Source organism: Rhinichthys klamathensis, unplaced genomic scaffold (genome assembly GCF_029890125.1).
Source record: "Rhinichthys klamathensis goyatoka isolate OS25496 unplaced genomic scaffold, OSU_Roscu_1.1 h1tg000240l_1, whole genome shotgun sequence".
NCBI lineage: Eukaryota > Metazoa > Chordata > Actinopteri > Cypriniformes > Leuciscidae > Rhinichthys > Rhinichthys klamathensis.
The window spans coordinates 1,436,750-1,455,904 of record NW_026606762.1 but is presented as its reverse complement, the minus strand read 5'-3'; the positions used below and the strand labels follow the sequence as shown (position 1 = coordinate 1,455,904).

Here is a 19,155-nt window from a genome sequence, read left to right as displayed (position 1 = left end):
AGGGCATGATCACTCATGAGGTTTATTTGTTTGTTTGTTTTTGCAAAATGGTCTTTTGTGGTCTCATCCACACATGCATTAAACAACCAGTTGGTTAAATAAGTTGGTGTCATCAAAGCAATTTGAAAAATAACTAAGTAGTATGGCATGTGATTTTCAGTAACACTGTCAAAGCGTTTGCTGAATCTCATAGAGTAGTTGAATTCAGGAGTTTACAATACATGCTTACATTTTCCCATTGAGGTGTTTACATGAAGGCTTTTCAGTCCGATTGAGTCATCAATCCAATTATAAATGGATTTTTTGGTTGCATGTAAATGTAGCTAGAAAAAATATGATATTAGCTGTATGGATGCTGACTGAATCCCCTGAACATAAGGTGAAATCAGGTAAATAGGGCCACATTTTGAATGTAGTCTCATATGGCAAAAATGGTCTCTAATTTAATTTAGTCAGCCTAAGTAATTTAGACACTGCATCTACTGGTAAAGGTATATATGGAAAATATAGGGACACACGTCTTAAATATTGAATTCAGGTGTTTCAATCAGACATTTAAAAACATTTGTGGAAAAAATGGGTCGATCGTTCTGAAGAGCTCAATGAATTCAAGCATGGTACTGTAATAGGATGCACCCTTTACAATATATGCTATATTCCATGGTCAACTGAGCAGCTGCGTGCAAGCCTCACATCACTGAGTACAATAGCAAGCGTCGGATGGGGTGTGTAAAGCATGTCGCCACTGAGTGGAAATGTGTTCTGTGGAGTGACGAATCACGAGTTTCTGTTTGGCAGTTTAAAAATAAAAATTCGTTACATTTATATAGCGCTTTTCTGGATACTCAAAGTGCTTTACATGAAAGGGGGAATCTCCTCAACCACCACCAATGTGCAGCATCCACCTGGATGATGCGACGGCAGCCATATTGCGCCAGAACGCCCACCACACACCAGCTTACTGGTGAAGAGGAGACAGTGATGAAGCCAATCAGTATATGGGGATGATTAGGAGGCCATGATGGACAGAGGTCAAGGGGCAAATTTGGCCAGGATGCCGGGGTTACACCCTTACTCTTTTTCAAAGGACATCCTGGGATTTTTAATGACCACAGAGAGTCAGGTACTCGGTTTAACGTCTCATTCGAAGGACGGATGCCAGGAGAACATTTACCTGCCTGACTGCATTGTGCCAACAGTAAGGTTTTGTGGAGGATAATGGCGTTTCAGGGGTTGTGCTTGGCCCATTACTTCCAGTGAAGGGACCAAGACACAGTGCCGCTGCTAGCCATTTTGGTGCCCTAAGCATAATTCCTTTATGGTGTGTTATTTGTTATTGCCAGTTTAACTTTTTGGGGGCACCGTCGTTACTTTCTAGAGCAATTAAATACTCTTGTTACGCCTGTTTTGTTGTATACATGCCTAAGAAGTGCCTTAATAATATTTAAATACTGAAATAATATCGGCATTATGATTATTATGACTATGATGATTTATTTTTCATTTGGCTATTTTTGGTGCCCCCTCAGCACTTGGTGCCCTACGCACAGCGCGTGATGCGCGTGGTGGGAACGGAGGCGCTGCCAAAACATTTTGGACAATGCTATGCTTCCAACTTTGTAGGAACAGTTGGGGAAACCCTGTTTCTGTTCCAGCATGACTGTGCCTCAGTGCACAAGTGTCCATAAAGACATGCTTGGATGAGTTTGGTGTGGAAGAACTGGACTGGCCGGCACAGAGCCCTAACCTCAACCCCATCGAACACCTTTGGGACTGAACTGGAACGGATTTTGTGAGCCAGGCCTTCTCTTCTAACATCAGTGCCTGACCTCACAAATGCTCTATTGGATGAATGGCCAAAAATTTCCACAGGAACACTCCAAAATCTTGTGGAAAGCCTTCCCAGAAGAGTGGAAACTTTTATAGCTGCAAAGGGGGGAACAACTCAAAATGAATGTCATGTGTATTTAGAATGCTGTCATTACAGTCCCTGTTGGTGTAATGGTCAGGTGTCCCAAAACATTTGTCCATAAAGTGTATAGGTTCTGTAAACTGCAAAATAACATAGCCTAATAATAATAAATCTGTGTTAGACAGTAAGTAAACTTGGAATTAGTTCTCAATGGTGTGAGTATGTAGAGGGTCCAAATGGCATCTTCCTTGAATCCACACTTTCGTGATGTAATGCTGCTTTGACTGTCAGAAGTCTGCTGGGGAGCTCGGACTTGGAAGAAGTGCCATTGTAAAGGCCAAAGTATGAGGCTAGCCCAATATCCACACTTGCGGTCTTGGCCACTTGAGAACACGTACATGTTGGGCAGTAAGTGCGCAAGACTGTCCCAGGTCTGGAAAATGCCAAAGCTCAGTGCTCTTAATGAACATTAACACACACTTTCTCTAATATCGCTTCGGAGTCAGTCCTGACATTCATCATGAGCACATGTGCCCTAAAAATGCAAGATTTCAAGGGAAACTTTCCAGTGTAAGTTGAATGAATTAGAATCAAATATAACTTGGTAGTAAAGCATAAAGTGTTGCACATTTTATTGATGAGAATGTGCATTTGGGTAAAACATTAGCAGCTGCTTTTTAGCACTTAATTAGAAACACCACGATGAGTAAAATGTGATGTCTGTTACACATAGAGACTACTAACAGATGTAAAGTGCAAGACCGCAAGTATGGGTATTGAAACAGACTCTAAAAAAGGCGTAAACTTCCTGTTTACGTGTACAGTGCGTATACTGCACATTTCATTATCTGCATATTATGTGCATTGTACACACAAGCAGCCAGATTTAGTTTATTAGTTTAAGCCCAAATAGTTTATTAGGTATGTAAGTACAGTTTTTATGCGTACACTAACGCATCTCAGCTCCACCCCCCTTAGGATGCGAGGGGAGGCTGCAAGGAAAGAAAATGAGGACGGAGGAGTCGAAGGAAAGCAAGTATATTGAAATATTCTTGAACACTCGAGCGTCACTTCACAGCGTAAACAGCTACGCTCAAGGGATCTGCCCTTTGTTGTTAAGGTTTGGTTATTTAAGAAATTCAGAATAAATAGTAATAACGCAAGATGCCCTGTTAAAATTTGTGAGATCGTGATGTATGGTTTATTTAAACTGCAAAGGAAAAGCATCAAACAAAATACAGTAGTCAACTTTTGAAGTGGATCAAAAAAAGGTAATCAAAGTCCTAAGACAAGAAAGGGGTTTTGTTCAAAATGTATCTAACTTTGATGAAAGGTTTTGTTCCACTTCAAATGTTGAGTACTGTAATTGTGACAAATGTGAAGGTGGAGGAACAAGAAAGATGCATATGATAGGCTACACCCATCCTCGCTCATAGCTCCTCTGGAAGCTTCCTCACTCCTCATTCCACGCCGTGCAATTAGAGAATTGAGATGTCCTTCAACTTTGATCGGTTTCCAGGAGGTCACGGGCTGGAGGATGGAGGAGCGAGGAAACGAGGAAGCATCAAGAGTATGGCTATAAATAAATAATAAATAAAATAAATAAATGTATTAAATAAAATAAATAATAAATAATAAATTAATTTAAAAAAATATTGATGCAGATGGATAAATAATTTATATTAAACAATATTCCATAAAAATAAGGGTGTATTCACACCTGCCTTGTTTGGTTCGATTGAATCGAACTCTAGTTCATTTCCCCCCTTGGTGCGGACCTTTTGGGCAGGTGTGAATACAGCAATCGAACTCGGGAGCGGACCAAACAACCGAACCGAGACCCAGCTGAAGAGGTGGTCTCGGTACGGTTCCAAACGAACTCTGGTACGGTTCGTTTACGGTGTGAACATGAACCGACCCAATTGCAAGAAAGCACTGCGCCTTTGAGTTAACAGGCTTCCGTAGTCGGAGTTGCATTATGGGAAAGTGATTTGTTGTAGCCTACTACATTACATCTGTTGCGCGTCTTTCTGCGTGTCATGTGTGCATCATTGGAATGGAATGAATGAATGAGTGTGTGCATCAGGACATTCATATACAGAGCGTTCTCTTTATGCTACGTTCACACCGGACGCGAATAGCGCGTCAGGCGCGAGTGATTTCAATGTTAAGTCAATGCAAAGACGCGTTACGCGCGTAAAAAATTCCTGTGGCGCGAATGAGGCGTAGAGTGCGGCGCGGTTGACGCGAATACGCCTCATTCGCGCGTCAAGTTCGCGCAAATTGAGCGTCTGGCGCGTTATGCGCGTTATGCGCGTTACGCGCGAATGGTGCATTTTGTTCATTTTCGCCAATTCGCGTCTGCCGCCCGAGTTGAAAAATTTGAACTTTTGCGTCAATTCGCGCCGCGTTAACCAATCAGGAGCCTAGCTGCTTGCTGCTGTCACGTGGTGAAGTATCTGGATGCTTCAATAAATTATTTTGTAATTTGACGGTGGATATTTTATCACATAAAACTTGATTTCAATATAGGCCTATGAGACATATTCATTTTGTATTGAATGCTATTTATTCCATATCTAGATTAGGCCTATATGAAATATTATTATAATGTAAAGACAACCAACATTCGTGTCTGGACAGTGATGTGTGTGAGAGAGAAAAAAATCACAGGACAGATTAATCACTTTTGGAGGCTGGCTCCATTTATCATCAAAACAAAAATAAATGACAGATTAGGTGGATGAGGGCGAGGGTGATCCTCGCTCCGATGCGGGACAACAGGTCATCAAGCTGGACGCGGGACAGGCGGAAGTACCGCTGACAGCGGCCGTCATCCAGGCGCAGCTCCTGGAGCGAGCAAATGGTGAAACTCGCCACACTGGGTTCGCCTTTGAAGGGTCTGGTGGACACAAATACGGCGACGATGACCCCTACGCCGCCGTTCTGCTCTCGTATTCAGAATATATGCTATTCAGAGCAAATACAGAGCGGTGACTCTCTCGATGAATGCTCGATCAACATAAAAAAAGATGGCCGCCAACGGGTTTCGATTCAGACGCGCGTAAATTTCGCTTCAAAGTTTTTTTTTTTACGCGCGTCAATTTCGCTCTTGACGCGCGAATGGATTCAAAGTGGTCAAGCGTATAACTAGACGCGGTAGGCGCAAATTTGACGCGCTATTCGCGTCCGGTGTGAACGTAGCATTAGTCTAATCGCGCATAGATGCAAAAAAAACATTTGCAGTTCATATAATGTAACGATAGTTACAATACAAGGATGATGCTGCGTTAATTTACGTTGAGCCTTTTTTGCACTTCCTGATTTCCCTACTAGAGAATCCTTGTCCAATGAATGGACGACCTTAGCACACTTGTGGTTTTGTTTACAAATTTTGGTTCACTTGCAAAAAGAGCAGTGTGAAAGCGAACCATACCAAAAAAAATAAAAAATTATTTGGTCCGGACAAAAGCAAGTTAACTATCGGACTTTCCTGGTGTGAATACACCCTAAGATTTGTCAATTTTGATTTCATGGTGACTTTAACGAAGTATAAATGATTCAATGACTCGCTCAAAAGACTCGTCGCCACCTACTGGCGAAACGATAAACTGCAGAAAAAATACCACTGAACGAATCTCAGCGGACAGGCTCTAAAGACATTGGTGTATCAAAATCCCCACCACCACTACTCAGCATCCTAATTTTTTTGTCAAGTGTGTAGGTGCAGCGAAACTTGATGATGACGTGCCATCCAGCAAGTTTGACGCGTCCCATGGATAAAGTTGCGGCTGTCCGTGACGTCAGATCACACAGTTCTCATCCTCACACCGGTGCGGCCAGTTATCTCAAGGCGCACTGTTCTTTAACCATATTATTATTAACGTTTAAGTACAAATCGTCTTCTTTTCTCATCTTTTTTCTTTTCCTTTTTGGTAACCCAACATCATCAAAGCTGAAGTTCTTTTAGAAAAGGTAAGATTTTTCTGACTTACATTAGCCAGTGGGTTGCTGCTGTAAAATGGCTCCGATTCCTCGCCTGTTCTTGCTTTCTACCTTTACTAGACTATAACCGCTTCCAGTCAGTTATCCAGGTGAACTGACCGCAGTTACCGGGTTAAACCTAGGGGTTTAGTGCTGTAGTGAGATACTGTGTTTATATGTTAATTGTTTGGCTGTACCGACCCGCTTTATTGTTGCTTATGAGAAAATGGCGTCTGGTTATTAAATCAGCTGTTCTCTCGCACCACCCTGCCGGTAAACCGCACATTTGACCATAAACCGGCGTATATTTTAACACCAAGTGATCCGCTATCAAACTTGATGCCTGGTTTAAGTTTCCACTTGTTTATTGAGCTGACTTTAAACGTTGGATACCTGTTTTCTTGTGTGTGAGATAATTAGCCTCAATGCTAATGGCACGAGAAGAGTCTATGACAACAACTATGTGTGATTTAATACTCTATCATCATCATCAACGTCGTCATAAAATGTTAATTATTATACTGCTCAGACGCCGTCTTTCTTAATTGATCATAAACCTTTAAGTAAACACAATTATAATGCCGCTCAAATGTGTTGTTTAATAAAAAATCAAGGGTCTTTTGTGAAATCTGAGCTCATGGCAGAGGCCTTTGCTTTGTTCAGATTTGATGGCAGTTCAGTTCTTTACATTTATCCTCGTCGTTTTTCACAGTAACTGAAGAACCTTTTCATCTCTGATATGTTTTAGGTGATGTTCAATCCGTGTCACTTTCCTTTGTCGTGTAAATCCTAATAAATAAAGTGTTTTTTCCTCTCTTAGGCCGTGTTTCTACACCCCCACCCTTTCACTCATTCTTTTTGAGGATCTTTCATTGTCAAGCCGCCAAAGTGGAGAGTGTGATTGCAGAGGGGGGTGCTTCTCGTTTCAGGTACAAATTTCACTTATTCATTCACTTGTTGTGTCATTTGAGAAGACCGTTAATTTAGCTAAAGTGAAATTAGTGAAGAGGTAAATATTTGAAGCTTATTAAGCTGGGAACAAATTAAATTCTCATTTATTTGTATAGCGCTTTTCACAAAACATAATTTCAAACAGCTTTACAGAAAATGCATGCGTCTACATTACAATTTAGAGTGATCTGTTATCAGAGGTGACTGTTCAAGTTATATATTTCAGAAATGTACATACAAATCGCGCAGTTAGCTAACGATATATTAATTTAAACATTGTATTTAAGGCAGAAACAATGAGCTCATTGAAGTAAAGAGTATGTTAAAGTTTAGGATATATAAAACAAATTAGCATGACATATACCTCATACAGCTTCCTGGGGGTGTGGGGTATAAGGAGTTGTAATAATTTCAATTAAAATCTCTCAACCCCAATTTTCGCTTTTATAGTGCTTCTTCGGCCGGAGGAGGAGGTAGGGGTGCACCTCAGCACTATCCCAAGTCTGTCGGCAACAGGTTAGTTTGAACCATGTAAACTTGGTTTATTTGGAAGTGATTGTGCTGTAGGCATTGGCTATGCTTCCATCTACCTGTTTTTATGTGCATTTTTGGATATCACATAAATAACCTGCTTGATGAAGATGCCAAGATTTGCATAAATTCTAAATGTGCATGAAAAAAACGTATACACTCTTTTGAGTCGGATATATTTATCCGATAAGAAAACATCTGCATAAACTACGATGGTAACACAACTGAATAAATCCTTAAGCAATGGGACTGCATTAATTAGCGGACTGATCTCGTTGCACAGCATTTGAAATGCAGTATTGGTCATTCTGAAATGCCTGAGCAAAGTGTCGTCAAAGTGGTTTGGTATTTATAATTACCGCGACGTGACAAAAGGAGATGGAACCCATTATAATCAGCGATGCGACACCACAAATGTGCGACCGTAAACTTGTGCAACTGACACAAAGAACAAATGGATTTGCAACGGTCGCTTTGTCACGTCCAGGGTAGACAGCCTTGAGCTGTTGCAGCACATTGCGACTTGACAACTGTCACTTCTAGAGTAGTGACTGTCAGAGACCTTTGTGTTTTTACTAAGATGGTGGTATACATCTAAGGGGGTCATTATAATGGTGCCAGATTTATGTTCACAACCGGTCCATGAACGGTTTGAACTAATTTCCTAGTAAACAAATAATTTGTTTGGACAAATCATCACTTTGGTTATGCACATCACTTTTATGTCGGGAAACAATTTAACTTTGAAAAGCTGCGCCTCTACATCAGTGACCATCAGTTACACCTGTGGTATTTACTGGAGATTTGTCAGATTCATTGACTCTCCTGAACATGATTAACTGCACAAAACAAACATTTTACTGAGGTATTTTAACAAGCATAAATAAGATTGTTAAAATTGAAGTCACCATTAAACCAAGAATGACAATGATTTATTTTCTATGGGATATTGCAGTATAAATGATTTATCCATTTAACATCATAATTATTATTTTTCCAAATTCATGGGCCCTCATAATCTTTAATCAAAATAACTTCCCCTTCCAATGACACTTCTGATGTTTTTAAGGTGAGACGGTAAACTTCCCCCTCCACCAACCCATCACTCACTTGAGATCGCAGCAATAGCAAACAATTTCTGATTGACAAAATCAAGTCCCACCCTTTTCTCATTCAGGAAGCTGTTTTACTCATGTCAAAATAGGAAAGAAAAGATTATCAAACTTGTTTCATGCCAACTTGAAAGTGCCCCTATTATGCTTTTTCGGTTATTACCTTTTATGTAATCTGTAATAAAGCTGATTGTGAGTGTAAAATGTCTAAAATGTGAGTTATTGTCTCCCAAAAAAATCGATTCTGAAGTGAGTCTTCAGTAATTCCAGTCTTACTTCCTGCACAAACCTACATAGGTTCGTAACATATTTTCATAATGCCCGCCTATGGTGTTCACTGGTTGCTCTTGAACGAAGTCTACTTTGACCCGCCCTCAAACACAAAAGAATGAGGACTCGAGCTCTAATTGTTATTATAAAACCAGCGCCATTGTTCCTGTTTGTATCACTGTGTATGCAAGGAAGAGCTGAAATTCAGATATGGTAATGAGCGTCTCTTTTCCAAAACATGCTGTAAGCGGTAGACCAATCGCAACAAACTGGGTCATCTGACCAATCAGAGCGGAGGACGCTCTCGGAAAGCCTGGTTTTAGAAACACTGTGAGAAAAGAGGTGATGCTGCAATGTGTAGAATGAGAAAATGAAAGTGTTTTTTGACCTCGTGTGCTTCCAAAACAAAATTAGGAACCTTTAAAATGGCATAATGGGGCACTTTAATGTCTTGTGTACGAAGTCACATGTTTGTTTTAAATAATATTAGTAGCTTGTGAGGTAAAATGGTGTCGACCCCATGTGATTAAAGACAATTAAATGCCTTCTCTTATATTTTAAGTAGAAAGTAGAATCCTTTCTGATTGGCTCAAAGATATTTTAGTACTGATGTTTTATGTCTGACATTAGTAAGTCATCGAAGCCTTTTCAAAACCTTAAACGTGGCATTGTTTTCTAGCGAGTTCCTGGGGAAAACCCCAGGGCTTAGCGTTCAGAGATGGGTTCCTTCACGAAGCACTAGACGAGATGTCAACTCCTCCAACGAAAAAGAACGACACGATGCAATCTTCAGAAAAGTGAGAGGGTAAGGCACTGAAATGAATCATTCATTCACCACTGCAGAGATTCAGTAGAGTTTGCCCTGATTTACCTTTCAAGAATGATATATTACACTACAGAAAGCAGAATGCGCTCCCTAGTCCTACTCTAGATGTGTATAAAGACAAGCGTCTGGCATAGCAGAACTTGCATACTTGGTTGCAAACATACTTGAATTGGCTTTTTTGCAACAAAAGTTACTGAAGAACTGACCGTTTTGCTTCTGTGTCTTTCTAGCATACTTAATAAACTGACCCCTGAAAAGTTTGACAAGCTATGCCTTGAGCTCCTGAATGTGGGCGTAGATTCAAAGCTCGTCCTCAAAGGAATCATCTTGCTGGTGAGGATTTTGTTCATTTTATACATGTAGACTAGAGTTATAATTAGTGATTTAATTAATCACTCTTTTCAATTAGTGTTTTTTTCCAAATAAAAAGTCTAGCATTGTTTTTTTTTTTTTTTTTTTTTTTTTTTTTTTTTTTAAAGCTCTAAATTAAGTAAACTGTTTTTCCAAGCAATTCAAGTAAAACATTTGTAATAAAGAAACTAAGACCAGTCATCATAATAGTATTAATATGATTGAACATGGCTGGTCTGTTTGGCTGCATTTTATTATTTGAAGTTGCTTTGGCAAATTTGCAAAGACAAATGCTTGCAAATGATGTTTACTTGTTCGCTTCAACTAGATTGTAGACAAAGCCCTCGAAGAGCCGAAGTATAGTTCGCTATATGCTCAGCTATGTCTGCGTTTGGCAGAGGATGCTCCAAACTTTGACGGCCCATCAACCGAGATCCAAACATCACAAAAACAGAGCACTGTAAGAGTTTCCTATTCATTCATTAGCAAGAAGCTTCACAACACATAGTGAAATAAATGTACCAATACAGCACTCTTTCATCATGCTCTTACAGACATTCAGGAGACTTCTGATTTCCAAACTTCAAGATGAATTTGAAAACCGCACCAGAAATGTTGACAGTAAGTAGTGGAAGTGCTAACATTATTACTGCAGCTGTGCTAAATTGCCAGATATTTACTTGTTTTTTTTTTTTTTTTAAGTCTATGATAAAAATGACAGCCCTCTCACCTCTGAGGAGGAGGAGCAGCGTGCCATCGCCAAGATCAAAATGCTTGGCAACATCAAATTCATTGGAGAACTTGGCAAACTCGATCTCATTCATGAGTCTATCCTTCATAAATGCATCAAAACAGTGAGTTATTCATAAATCCTCCATTTAAATAGTTGTCAGCTACTCGGTTTCCATCCTAATGTTGCTCCATATGAAAACTCTTAATTAAAGCTTCTGGAAAAGAAGAAAAGAGTCCAACTTAAGGATATGGGGGAGGATTTGGAGTGCCTCTGTCAGATAATGAGAACTGTGGGGCCAAGACTAGATCATGACAAGGCCAAGGTAAGCTGCTTTTTGTCTAGCAGGGCTTTGAATAGGTTAAGACACATGTATTTCCTTAACACCCCTTTCTCTCGTAGTCTTTAATGGATCAGTACTTCGGCCGTATGCGATCCTTAATGAACAACAAGGACTTGCCTGCTAGGATTCGTTTCCTGCTTCAGGATACTGTGGAGTTGCGAGAGAACAACTGGGTGCCTCGGAAAGCTTTCATTGATAATGGACCTAAGACTATCAACCAGATCCGTCAGGATGCTGTAAAGGTGAGTTTAGGATGTTACCATAGCTGGTGTTGTTTTAAAGCAGCATTGCAAATATCAGAATTTTCTGAAACGATTTCAACCTCTGATTCCATGAAATTAAGGAGAAAAAATTCCCAATGCTGACATTGACCTGCTGGCTTAATAGGGTTTTTTTATTATTTTTTTAGGATTTGGGTGTTTTTATTCCACCGATGACTCAAGGAATAAGAACTGACTTCTTTCAAGAAAGCCATTTCTTGCAGGCGAGAATAAAGCCTGATCGAGAAACTCTTGGGGGATTAGCGGATATGTTTGGGCAGATGCCAGGTATGTCCTGTAGTGCGTTGACATTTCTGGGACAGGTGGTGCATGACTGGATTTGCACTGGTTCATTGCGAGCTTAATAACCCTGTTGTCTGGTTGTAGGCGGTGGGATTGGAACTGGCCCCGGGGTCATTCAGGACAGGTATTCCCCCACCATGGGCCGTCGCACAAACCCTCTTTTCAACGGGCATGGTGGTCACATGGCCCCTGCACCCCAGCCTTTCTTGAAATCCAACCAGGTAAATGCCAATCTACCAAAGAACTGATGTTTCAAGGCATCAAAATATTAGTGCCACCTAAGTCTTTTTTTTTTTTCTCACTTTTTTTATTCAAAGGGGCAGAATCCGCTTTTCCAGAACCAGACTCATTCATCTCAACAGCAAGCTCAGTCCAAGGATTTGCCACCACGTTTCATTAAGAAAGGACAGCTGAATGCTGATGAGGTATGAATGATTTTCTTTTCAGATGAAGAACTTGTATAACTGTCAATTGTCATAAATGGTCATGTTTTTATTAGTTTACACCAACATCAGTGTGTTGGGTACCCAAAAAAGTCTAGACTTTGTAGCATATCAAATCACAAAGCTTATTCAAAGTACAGAATGGTAGGTGCGCTACAAATTATGTTCAGTGAAGATTTGTTCACGCATCAGCTGAAAGCAGCATACACTAAAAGAACTAGGTTCAGCGAAATGAAGATTGATTAAAAAGGAACCGATATTGTCAACCCAGCACTTGCGTCCATGCAGCTAATGTATACCTGTTGTAAGTGTGCGTTCTGTGTAGTGTGGGCTTAATTTAAAGAAATGTTTTGTGATCTCTGACTCTTAATGCATCGTGTTTCAGATTAGCTTGAGGCCTGCTCAGTCATTCATCTTGAACAAAAACCAAATGCCAAAGTTGCAGCCGCAGATACCTACCATGATTCCTCCTAGTGCTCAACCTCCACGCACATCCACACCACCTCTGGGACAGGTAAGGAGTGCTACATTTCACATAGAAGCGGAATGTCGTCTTCATTTTAAAGGTGTGTTTAACTCTTTTGGTTGTTTGCAGCCACCGCAACTTGGCCTGAAAACCAACCCGCCTCCAATTCAGGAGAAGCCACAGAAGACGACCAAGAAGCCACCTCCTCCCGAGGAACTGCTTAAGATGACTGTACGTACCTCTCAATTCATTAATGAAAAGGTTCACTGAAATTTGAGCAAGCTGTTACATAAATGTGTCTTTGACTTGGCAGGAAGCTGTTGTGACCACTTACCTGAGCAGCAAAAACATGAACGATGCAGTGAATGGTGTGCGAGAGATGAGAGCTCCCAAACACTTCCTGCCTGAGATGTTGAGTAAGATGATTATGTGCTCACTGGAGAACCCAGATGAGGACCGAGAGCATGTCAGCACTCTGATCAACACGCTCCGCATGGAGGGACTGGTCACAGGGGAGAACTTCATGCAGGTTTGTGTATGCACAATGAAATTTGCCCTCACCGCGTCTTGACTCAATTTGGGACTCATCCTTTCCTTAAATGACATGTTTTTACAGGCTTTCCTCAATGTTCTGGACCAGTGTCCCAAGATCGAGTTGGATGTTCCCTTGGTGAAATCTTACCTGGCTCAGTTTGCTGCCCGGGCGATCATTGCTGAACTCGTGAGCATGGCAGAGTTGGCCCACCCGCTGGAGAACGGCACCCACTTCCCGCTTTTCCTCCTCTGCTTGCAGCAAATGGCCAAGCTGAAAGATCGGGAGTGGTTGACCGACCTGTTTCAACTGAGCAAGGTCAACATGCAGAAGATGCTGCCAGGTTGGTGCTTTTGTGTCCTCCCTGTGTGGAAATGACTAACAATGAGCGAAACGTTTGTTCGAGTATTTATTGATCTTTGTATGTTAGTTTATGAAAATACAACTGTTCATGTCAGCTCAGGTCCATTTAAATATTATCAAACAAAACCTTTGATTTTAGTAATGTAGTACATTTTTAAATTAACCAACAATGAAAAATACTTGGGAAAACTTTTTTTCTTTTTCTTTTTACTAAAAACAGAAATATTTATGCATTTTGGCTGTTCATTTACACAAATGTTTTGGGGGCCTGAAAATGCAAACTTTTGAAAAATGGTTTCAAAGGGAAAGTTTTTTAAAACAATAGCATTGTTGTCTCTGTGTAAACTACACAAAAGTGAATTTGTGAAAACTGGCATCATTTGCATGAGTATTTAGTGTTTCTTTACATAGTGACATCGCCAACTACTGGCCTGCCTGCAGTATACGGCGTTTATCGTAGTTTTCGTGGATCCGTGGGAAAGGGGATCATTTTGACAACATTGCTGTCTGTACAAAGAAAAGTTTTGTCATGGTGGATGACAACCGACACCACGTCTCAACTGAAAGACTAGCATTTTTAATTTTTTAAACCATCCATGAATGGTTCTGTCACATCTGTGAAGTTGTCCAATAGCACAGAAGCTCTTCCATACATGGGTTTCAAACATGGCGAAAGGAAGACAATGGCATTGGTGTTGCTAGCTGGAATTATGCAATAGAGGAAAGGTTTGTGGAGCTGATCAACAATACTCCTGCCTTCATGATGTTTCCTCAGTGAGTGCTGATATAGAATTTATCGACAAGAATTTAGGAGTCAAAATTGCATAATCTGAAAATGATCACATAAGCCCTATTCGCACGGGATAAGTATTACCTGGTGACCTCTAGTTATTTGTAATAATTGCGAAGGTTGTCTGATCTTAATCCCGTGCGAATCGGCCATCTCTGTAATTTGTAAAGTAAAAATTCCCCCGCAAATGACCTACCATATTTCACCGCACACAGAGGTCCTGTGATAATATTAGTCCCGTGCGAATTGGCATCTCTGTGATTTGGCGGGATCGTATATAATTTTTTCAAGGTTATTGTTTCATGTGCGCCATTTTATCCATCTTTTGCAAAAAATGGAGGCTGCGCTGGAGTGTTTTGATGGTATTTTGGGTGCTGGGTCATATCGCTATACAACTACACAATTTGCAGAAAGAGAAAGCTGACAATCATCAGAAGAGCAAAAATAAAAAGCTTGATTTGATGAAGATGAATGACAAAGCAGCATGCGGTAAGGAACATATTCTGTTTATGTCCTGATATATCATACAGCTAGACCTATAATAACGACATGACGTCAATAAGACATTTCCAAGCAATAGCCTAAGTCAGTAAATTTGAGTAAAATCACAGGCTTCGGTTATCCCGTGCGAATGCGCCACACGAGATTCAGACGTGGGGGGGTAACTTCTAAATCACACGAGGTCCCCAGATAGTACTAATCCCGTGCGAATAGGGCTATAGTCTGAACCTGGCAAATCACTTTGTAATAGAACATGAATGAGTTTACTTTGTATGGGCTAATGTTCATTTCCCATTTTCCCATCTCTGCCCACAGAAATAGATCAAAACAAAGATCGCATGTTGGAGATTCTGGAGGGGAAGAGCCTGAGCTTCTTGTTCCCTCTCATGAAGCTGGAGAAGGAGTTGCTGAAGCAGATCAAAGCCGATCCTGCCCCGCAAACCATCTACAAGTGGATCAAGGACAACATTTCTCTGAAGCTGCACACTGATAAGGGTTTCGTTAACATTCTGATGACCAGGTACGATGATGGACCTGCTGGCTGAAGCCATTCTGTAACCATCAAACTTAATTCTGTGTACCCTTGATTAACCCCTATAAAATTCTTCTAGCTTTTTGCAGTACATCTTCCATGAGATGTATTCCACTGAAGAAGAAGAGCAGTTATCTTCACCTACAAAAGAGCAGCTGGACCAGGAGAAGCAGCTGCTACTTGCCTTCAAACCGGTGATGCAAAAATTCTTGCATGATCACGTGGACCTGCAAGTCAGTGCACTGTATGCCCTGCAAGTCCACTGCAATGCCCATGCTTTCCCCAAAGGTGCGTCTAGAAATGCTGAAAGAATAAGACCTGGAGGAATCTCCATTTAGCCATCTATCAGAGAAATATTTTAGATTTTTAAATGTATTCATTTCGAGATTATTCTTTTTTTGCATATTTAATTTATTTGATAAAATAGAAAAACGATTTAAATGTTTATTTACATTAGGTGTTTGTTTTTATTTAAATTAGTATTTGTTTTAAATGCATTTTTTTGTATTTCATGTTTTATTTTAAAGTAATAAAAACAATTATTACAAATAAATATATTCAATAAATAGAGAATTATATCTTATAATACATTATTTATTGCTTGTTTTATATTGTTATTAGGGCTGTCAAACGATTAATCGCCAGGGTTTTTCCTGCATAGACAATTATGAGGCGGCCGCCTCCGTCAAATTTCGTTCCGCCTCTCAACAAAACTCGGACAGACAGTCACGTGCTCATATACACTTTTTCCACCGTGACCGTTCTGTCGCGATTCCCGCTTGTGTCCATTCTCTAACCGTGTAGTTTGCCGATAGTGCCGCACGGATCATAATCCGCGGGTCGAGCGGGCCGAGTAATAAAAACATTCCATTCAATCGAGGGTGGATGACAGCTAAATGAGTGTAATAAAGACACGGAACTCCCATCATGGTACCTAATGTACGGACGGTAACAAAGTTGCGCTGTTGAGTTTCGCGCAGTTATTTATAACATTAATTATAGTTAAGAAACAATATATAGGCTACACATGACCAGAGTGCTGTCTTCCTGAATGCCATCACGATTGAAACCGAGATATTCATTTCATAACAGTTCAATAAACAAATAGTTAAAATTAAGTTACTTACATTTTTAGACTGTTTTTGTTCTGTTTTAGCAGCGAAAATAGTTCCAAACAACAGAACCATATCGCGTCTCACAGCAACACTCATCCATGATTCATTACTGAATCATTCAGCGTTTTGAACTAATCGCTTGAGTCAAAGATTCAATTGCCCATTATTAAACCGCCTCATTCTGAATCAATCAGCCGTTTGAACGAATCGTTTACATGAATGACTCAATGACTCGCTCATTAAGACGGCCGCCTGCCGCCTCCTACTGGCGGTTTAGTTTCAAAGTATCATTCTTTTCAACATAGAAAAATTATAACTGTATTAAATGAGATTATTTTTAATATTTTTTTAATGTAAATTATTTAATTTGATTGGTAACAGCCTAGTGTCTTATTATTTTAATTGAATGTATTGATAAAATGTAAGAATTTTAAATGAAATTTAGAGCATACATTAAATAAAATTAGGGGGAAAATGCCCTTTATAAAGGAAAAAAAAATTATTCCGATAAGAGTGTTTTCAAAAATGAAACGTTGACAATAAGTTTAAAGGGAGTAAAGCCTCTGTTTAGGCTATAAAGAAAATGAAATTTTGCCTAAAGAAGAACTTTTAATTTAAATAAATGTTAATTGTGTGATATGTTACCATATTATCATGCTTAATTGAATAATTGTAATGTGATGATCAGATGCAAATATCTAAATCAAAGAATATGGGTGGTTGGCGGGTGGATTATTATTTATTTTTAACAACAGATTCGAGTGACTCAAAGTGCACCAGATTAATGAATTTATCTTCAAAATGTACAAAATTTTCTCCCGGGGGGGCATGCCGCCGGACATCCAAAAATCGCATCCAAAATAAAAGTTTGTGTTTACATAATATATGTGTGTGTACTGTGTATAATTATTTTTAATACATAAATACCCACACATGCATGTGTATTTAAGAAATATTTGCATGTATATAGACTGAATGTAGCCTATATATAATGTATATTTTATATAAATATAAACATTTTATATATTTTTCTTAAATATATACATGTGTGCATTTATATACAAAATAATTATACACAGTACACACACACACATATATTATGTAAACACAAACTTTTATTTTGGATGCGATTAATCGTTTGACGGCCCTAATTGTTCTAAAAAATAAAGTACTTTTTTAGTACTTATTTTTAGTTTGTTAATAAAGTCCATTCGTATGTTATGTTTCTTTTTATTATTTTATTACAGAATGATAGCGATTGTAATTCCTCGGTCTAAATGTGTGTGAGTGTTTCCTGAGAGATTTGAAGTAACGAGAGGAAATGCTCGTCTTGTTTTGAATCGTCTCTCGTCTCCTTAGGAATGTTACTGCGCTACTTTGTAAACTTTTATGATATGGAGATAATTGAAGAAGAGGCCTTCCTAGCATGGAAAGAAGATATTACCCAGGAGTTTCCAGGGAAAGGAAAAGCATTGTTTCAGGTAATGCGCAGCACGATTCTCCCTACGGCACCCTTTCATCGGAAGACGCGCCATTTCCATGATTTTCTTTTCTTTTGCTGTTGTTTAGGTGAACCAGTGGCTCACCTGGCTGGAGACGGCAGAAGAGGAAGAGTCTGAAGAGGAAGCTGACTAAAGAACCAGCCAAAGCCTTGATGTACTCGCCTGTGTCATCTCTCCCGTTTAGTTTCACCATCTCCTCTTTCACTTGTATTAACCGCCGCGCTGCTGTTTTCTGCAGTGCCAAGCCAACGTATTGCGTCACGCTTCTCTTTGACCTCGTCGTGTAAAGCATGTAGTGACTAAGAACCACCTCAGATAAATGGTATTAACAGCTCGAAACTGCATCGGTTTCTCTTTTTTATATATTTTGCTTTTAAGAACATGCGTTTGCAAGAGCCTTTTCTGCTGCTGTTCATTTCAGCACAAAAATATAGAAATGCACTTTTGCTCAAGTGTCATATTTTGAGTTACTGCAATATTCACTTTTGTTTGTTACAAAGAATCCTCAGTAATCATTGGTTACATCAATGCTTTGTTCATACCTCACAGTAGTGGGCGTAGTATGCGGTGTGTGTTGGAGTCGAATGAAAACTCAAGGTCTGCAAGGTGCTCGAGTCTGAAAAATGGTTTACTCTCCAGTTGTTATGATTGTAAAATGTCATGATGATGATTTTTTTTTTTGTCCCCTTCCCTCCTATGTCTTATAATAATGAACAAAGCCATGTGGGAGAGATGAAATTATGCGGCCTTTTTTTAAAACGTGTTTTTTTTTTTTTTGCCTCAACCATATTCGTCCCCTCCACTACTTGTCAAGCTGATACTTGAATTATTATTTTTTTTTTCTTTACAGCATGTTCAGGGATTACCAAACACAGCCTGTTTAGATGCGACGCTTTGATCCGAACAGAAATGTGTCATATTTTTTTTAATGCATTTTAATTGGTAAAATAAAGATGAAACGAGATTTGTTATGGATGTTCAATTTACGGATCACCGTTTTACAACCTAATGTTTTCCCATGATGTCTATGGATAGTATACATATTTATTTAATCATGAGGGGGAAGTCGAAGCTTTATCATTAGGTAGGACAACAAATGGTGACCCACTCGTGGCATCTGTACAATGATTTGCTGTTTCAAGTGTTACTGTAAAGGTGCAAGAGCTCAGAATGTTCAATGTACCACTGTTGCTTTCAATAAAGTTACACACCAGCGTTTATTTGGCCTTATTTTAATGTGTGCTTGTGCGTGGATATGTGGAACCATGAACTTTTCTCGGTCAATCTTCCAGTTTAAAAATAATTGGTGACTTGGAAATGGAAAATTCTTTTTTCTTT

General features: G+C 39.5%; 1 protein-coding gene across 1 annotated transcript in view; it reads left to right on the top strand.

The window, feature by feature from the left end:
- eif4g2a (eukaryotic translation initiation factor 4, gamma 2a) overlaps positions 1-19,037 on the top strand; it is a 29,608-nt gene extending 10,571 nt beyond the window's left edge. Inside the window, exons 2-22 of the mRNA XM_056265784.1 lie at positions 4,652-4,778; positions 6,717-6,825; positions 7,298-7,363; positions 9,440-9,565; positions 9,817-9,919; positions 10,266-10,397; positions 10,492-10,558; positions 10,640-10,791; positions 10,882-10,992; positions 11,070-11,252; positions 11,420-11,558; positions 11,658-11,794; positions 11,891-11,998; positions 12,402-12,530; positions 12,612-12,713; positions 12,796-13,011; positions 13,099-13,357; positions 14,984-15,188; positions 15,280-15,488; positions 17,675-17,796; positions 17,885-19,037. Of these exons, the coding sequence (XP_056121759.1) occupies positions 4,652-4,778; positions 6,717-6,825; positions 7,298-7,363; positions 9,440-9,565; positions 9,817-9,919; positions 10,266-10,397; positions 10,492-10,558; positions 10,640-10,791; positions 10,882-10,992; positions 11,070-11,252; positions 11,420-11,558; positions 11,658-11,794; positions 11,891-11,998; positions 12,402-12,530; positions 12,612-12,713; positions 12,796-13,011; positions 13,099-13,357; positions 14,984-15,188; positions 15,280-15,488; positions 17,675-17,796; positions 17,885-17,950 (2,868 nt within the window). The 3' untranslated portion in view covers positions 17,951-19,037. The remainder of the gene's footprint in view (positions 1-4,651; positions 4,779-6,716; positions 6,826-7,297; positions 7,364-9,439; positions 9,566-9,816; positions 9,920-10,265; positions 10,398-10,491; positions 10,559-10,639; positions 10,792-10,881; positions 10,993-11,069; positions 11,253-11,419; positions 11,559-11,657; positions 11,795-11,890; positions 11,999-12,401; positions 12,531-12,611; positions 12,714-12,795; positions 13,012-13,098; positions 13,358-14,983; positions 15,189-15,279; positions 15,489-17,674; positions 17,797-17,884) is intronic.
- The last annotated feature ends 118 nt before the right edge of the window (positions 19,038-19,155 follow it).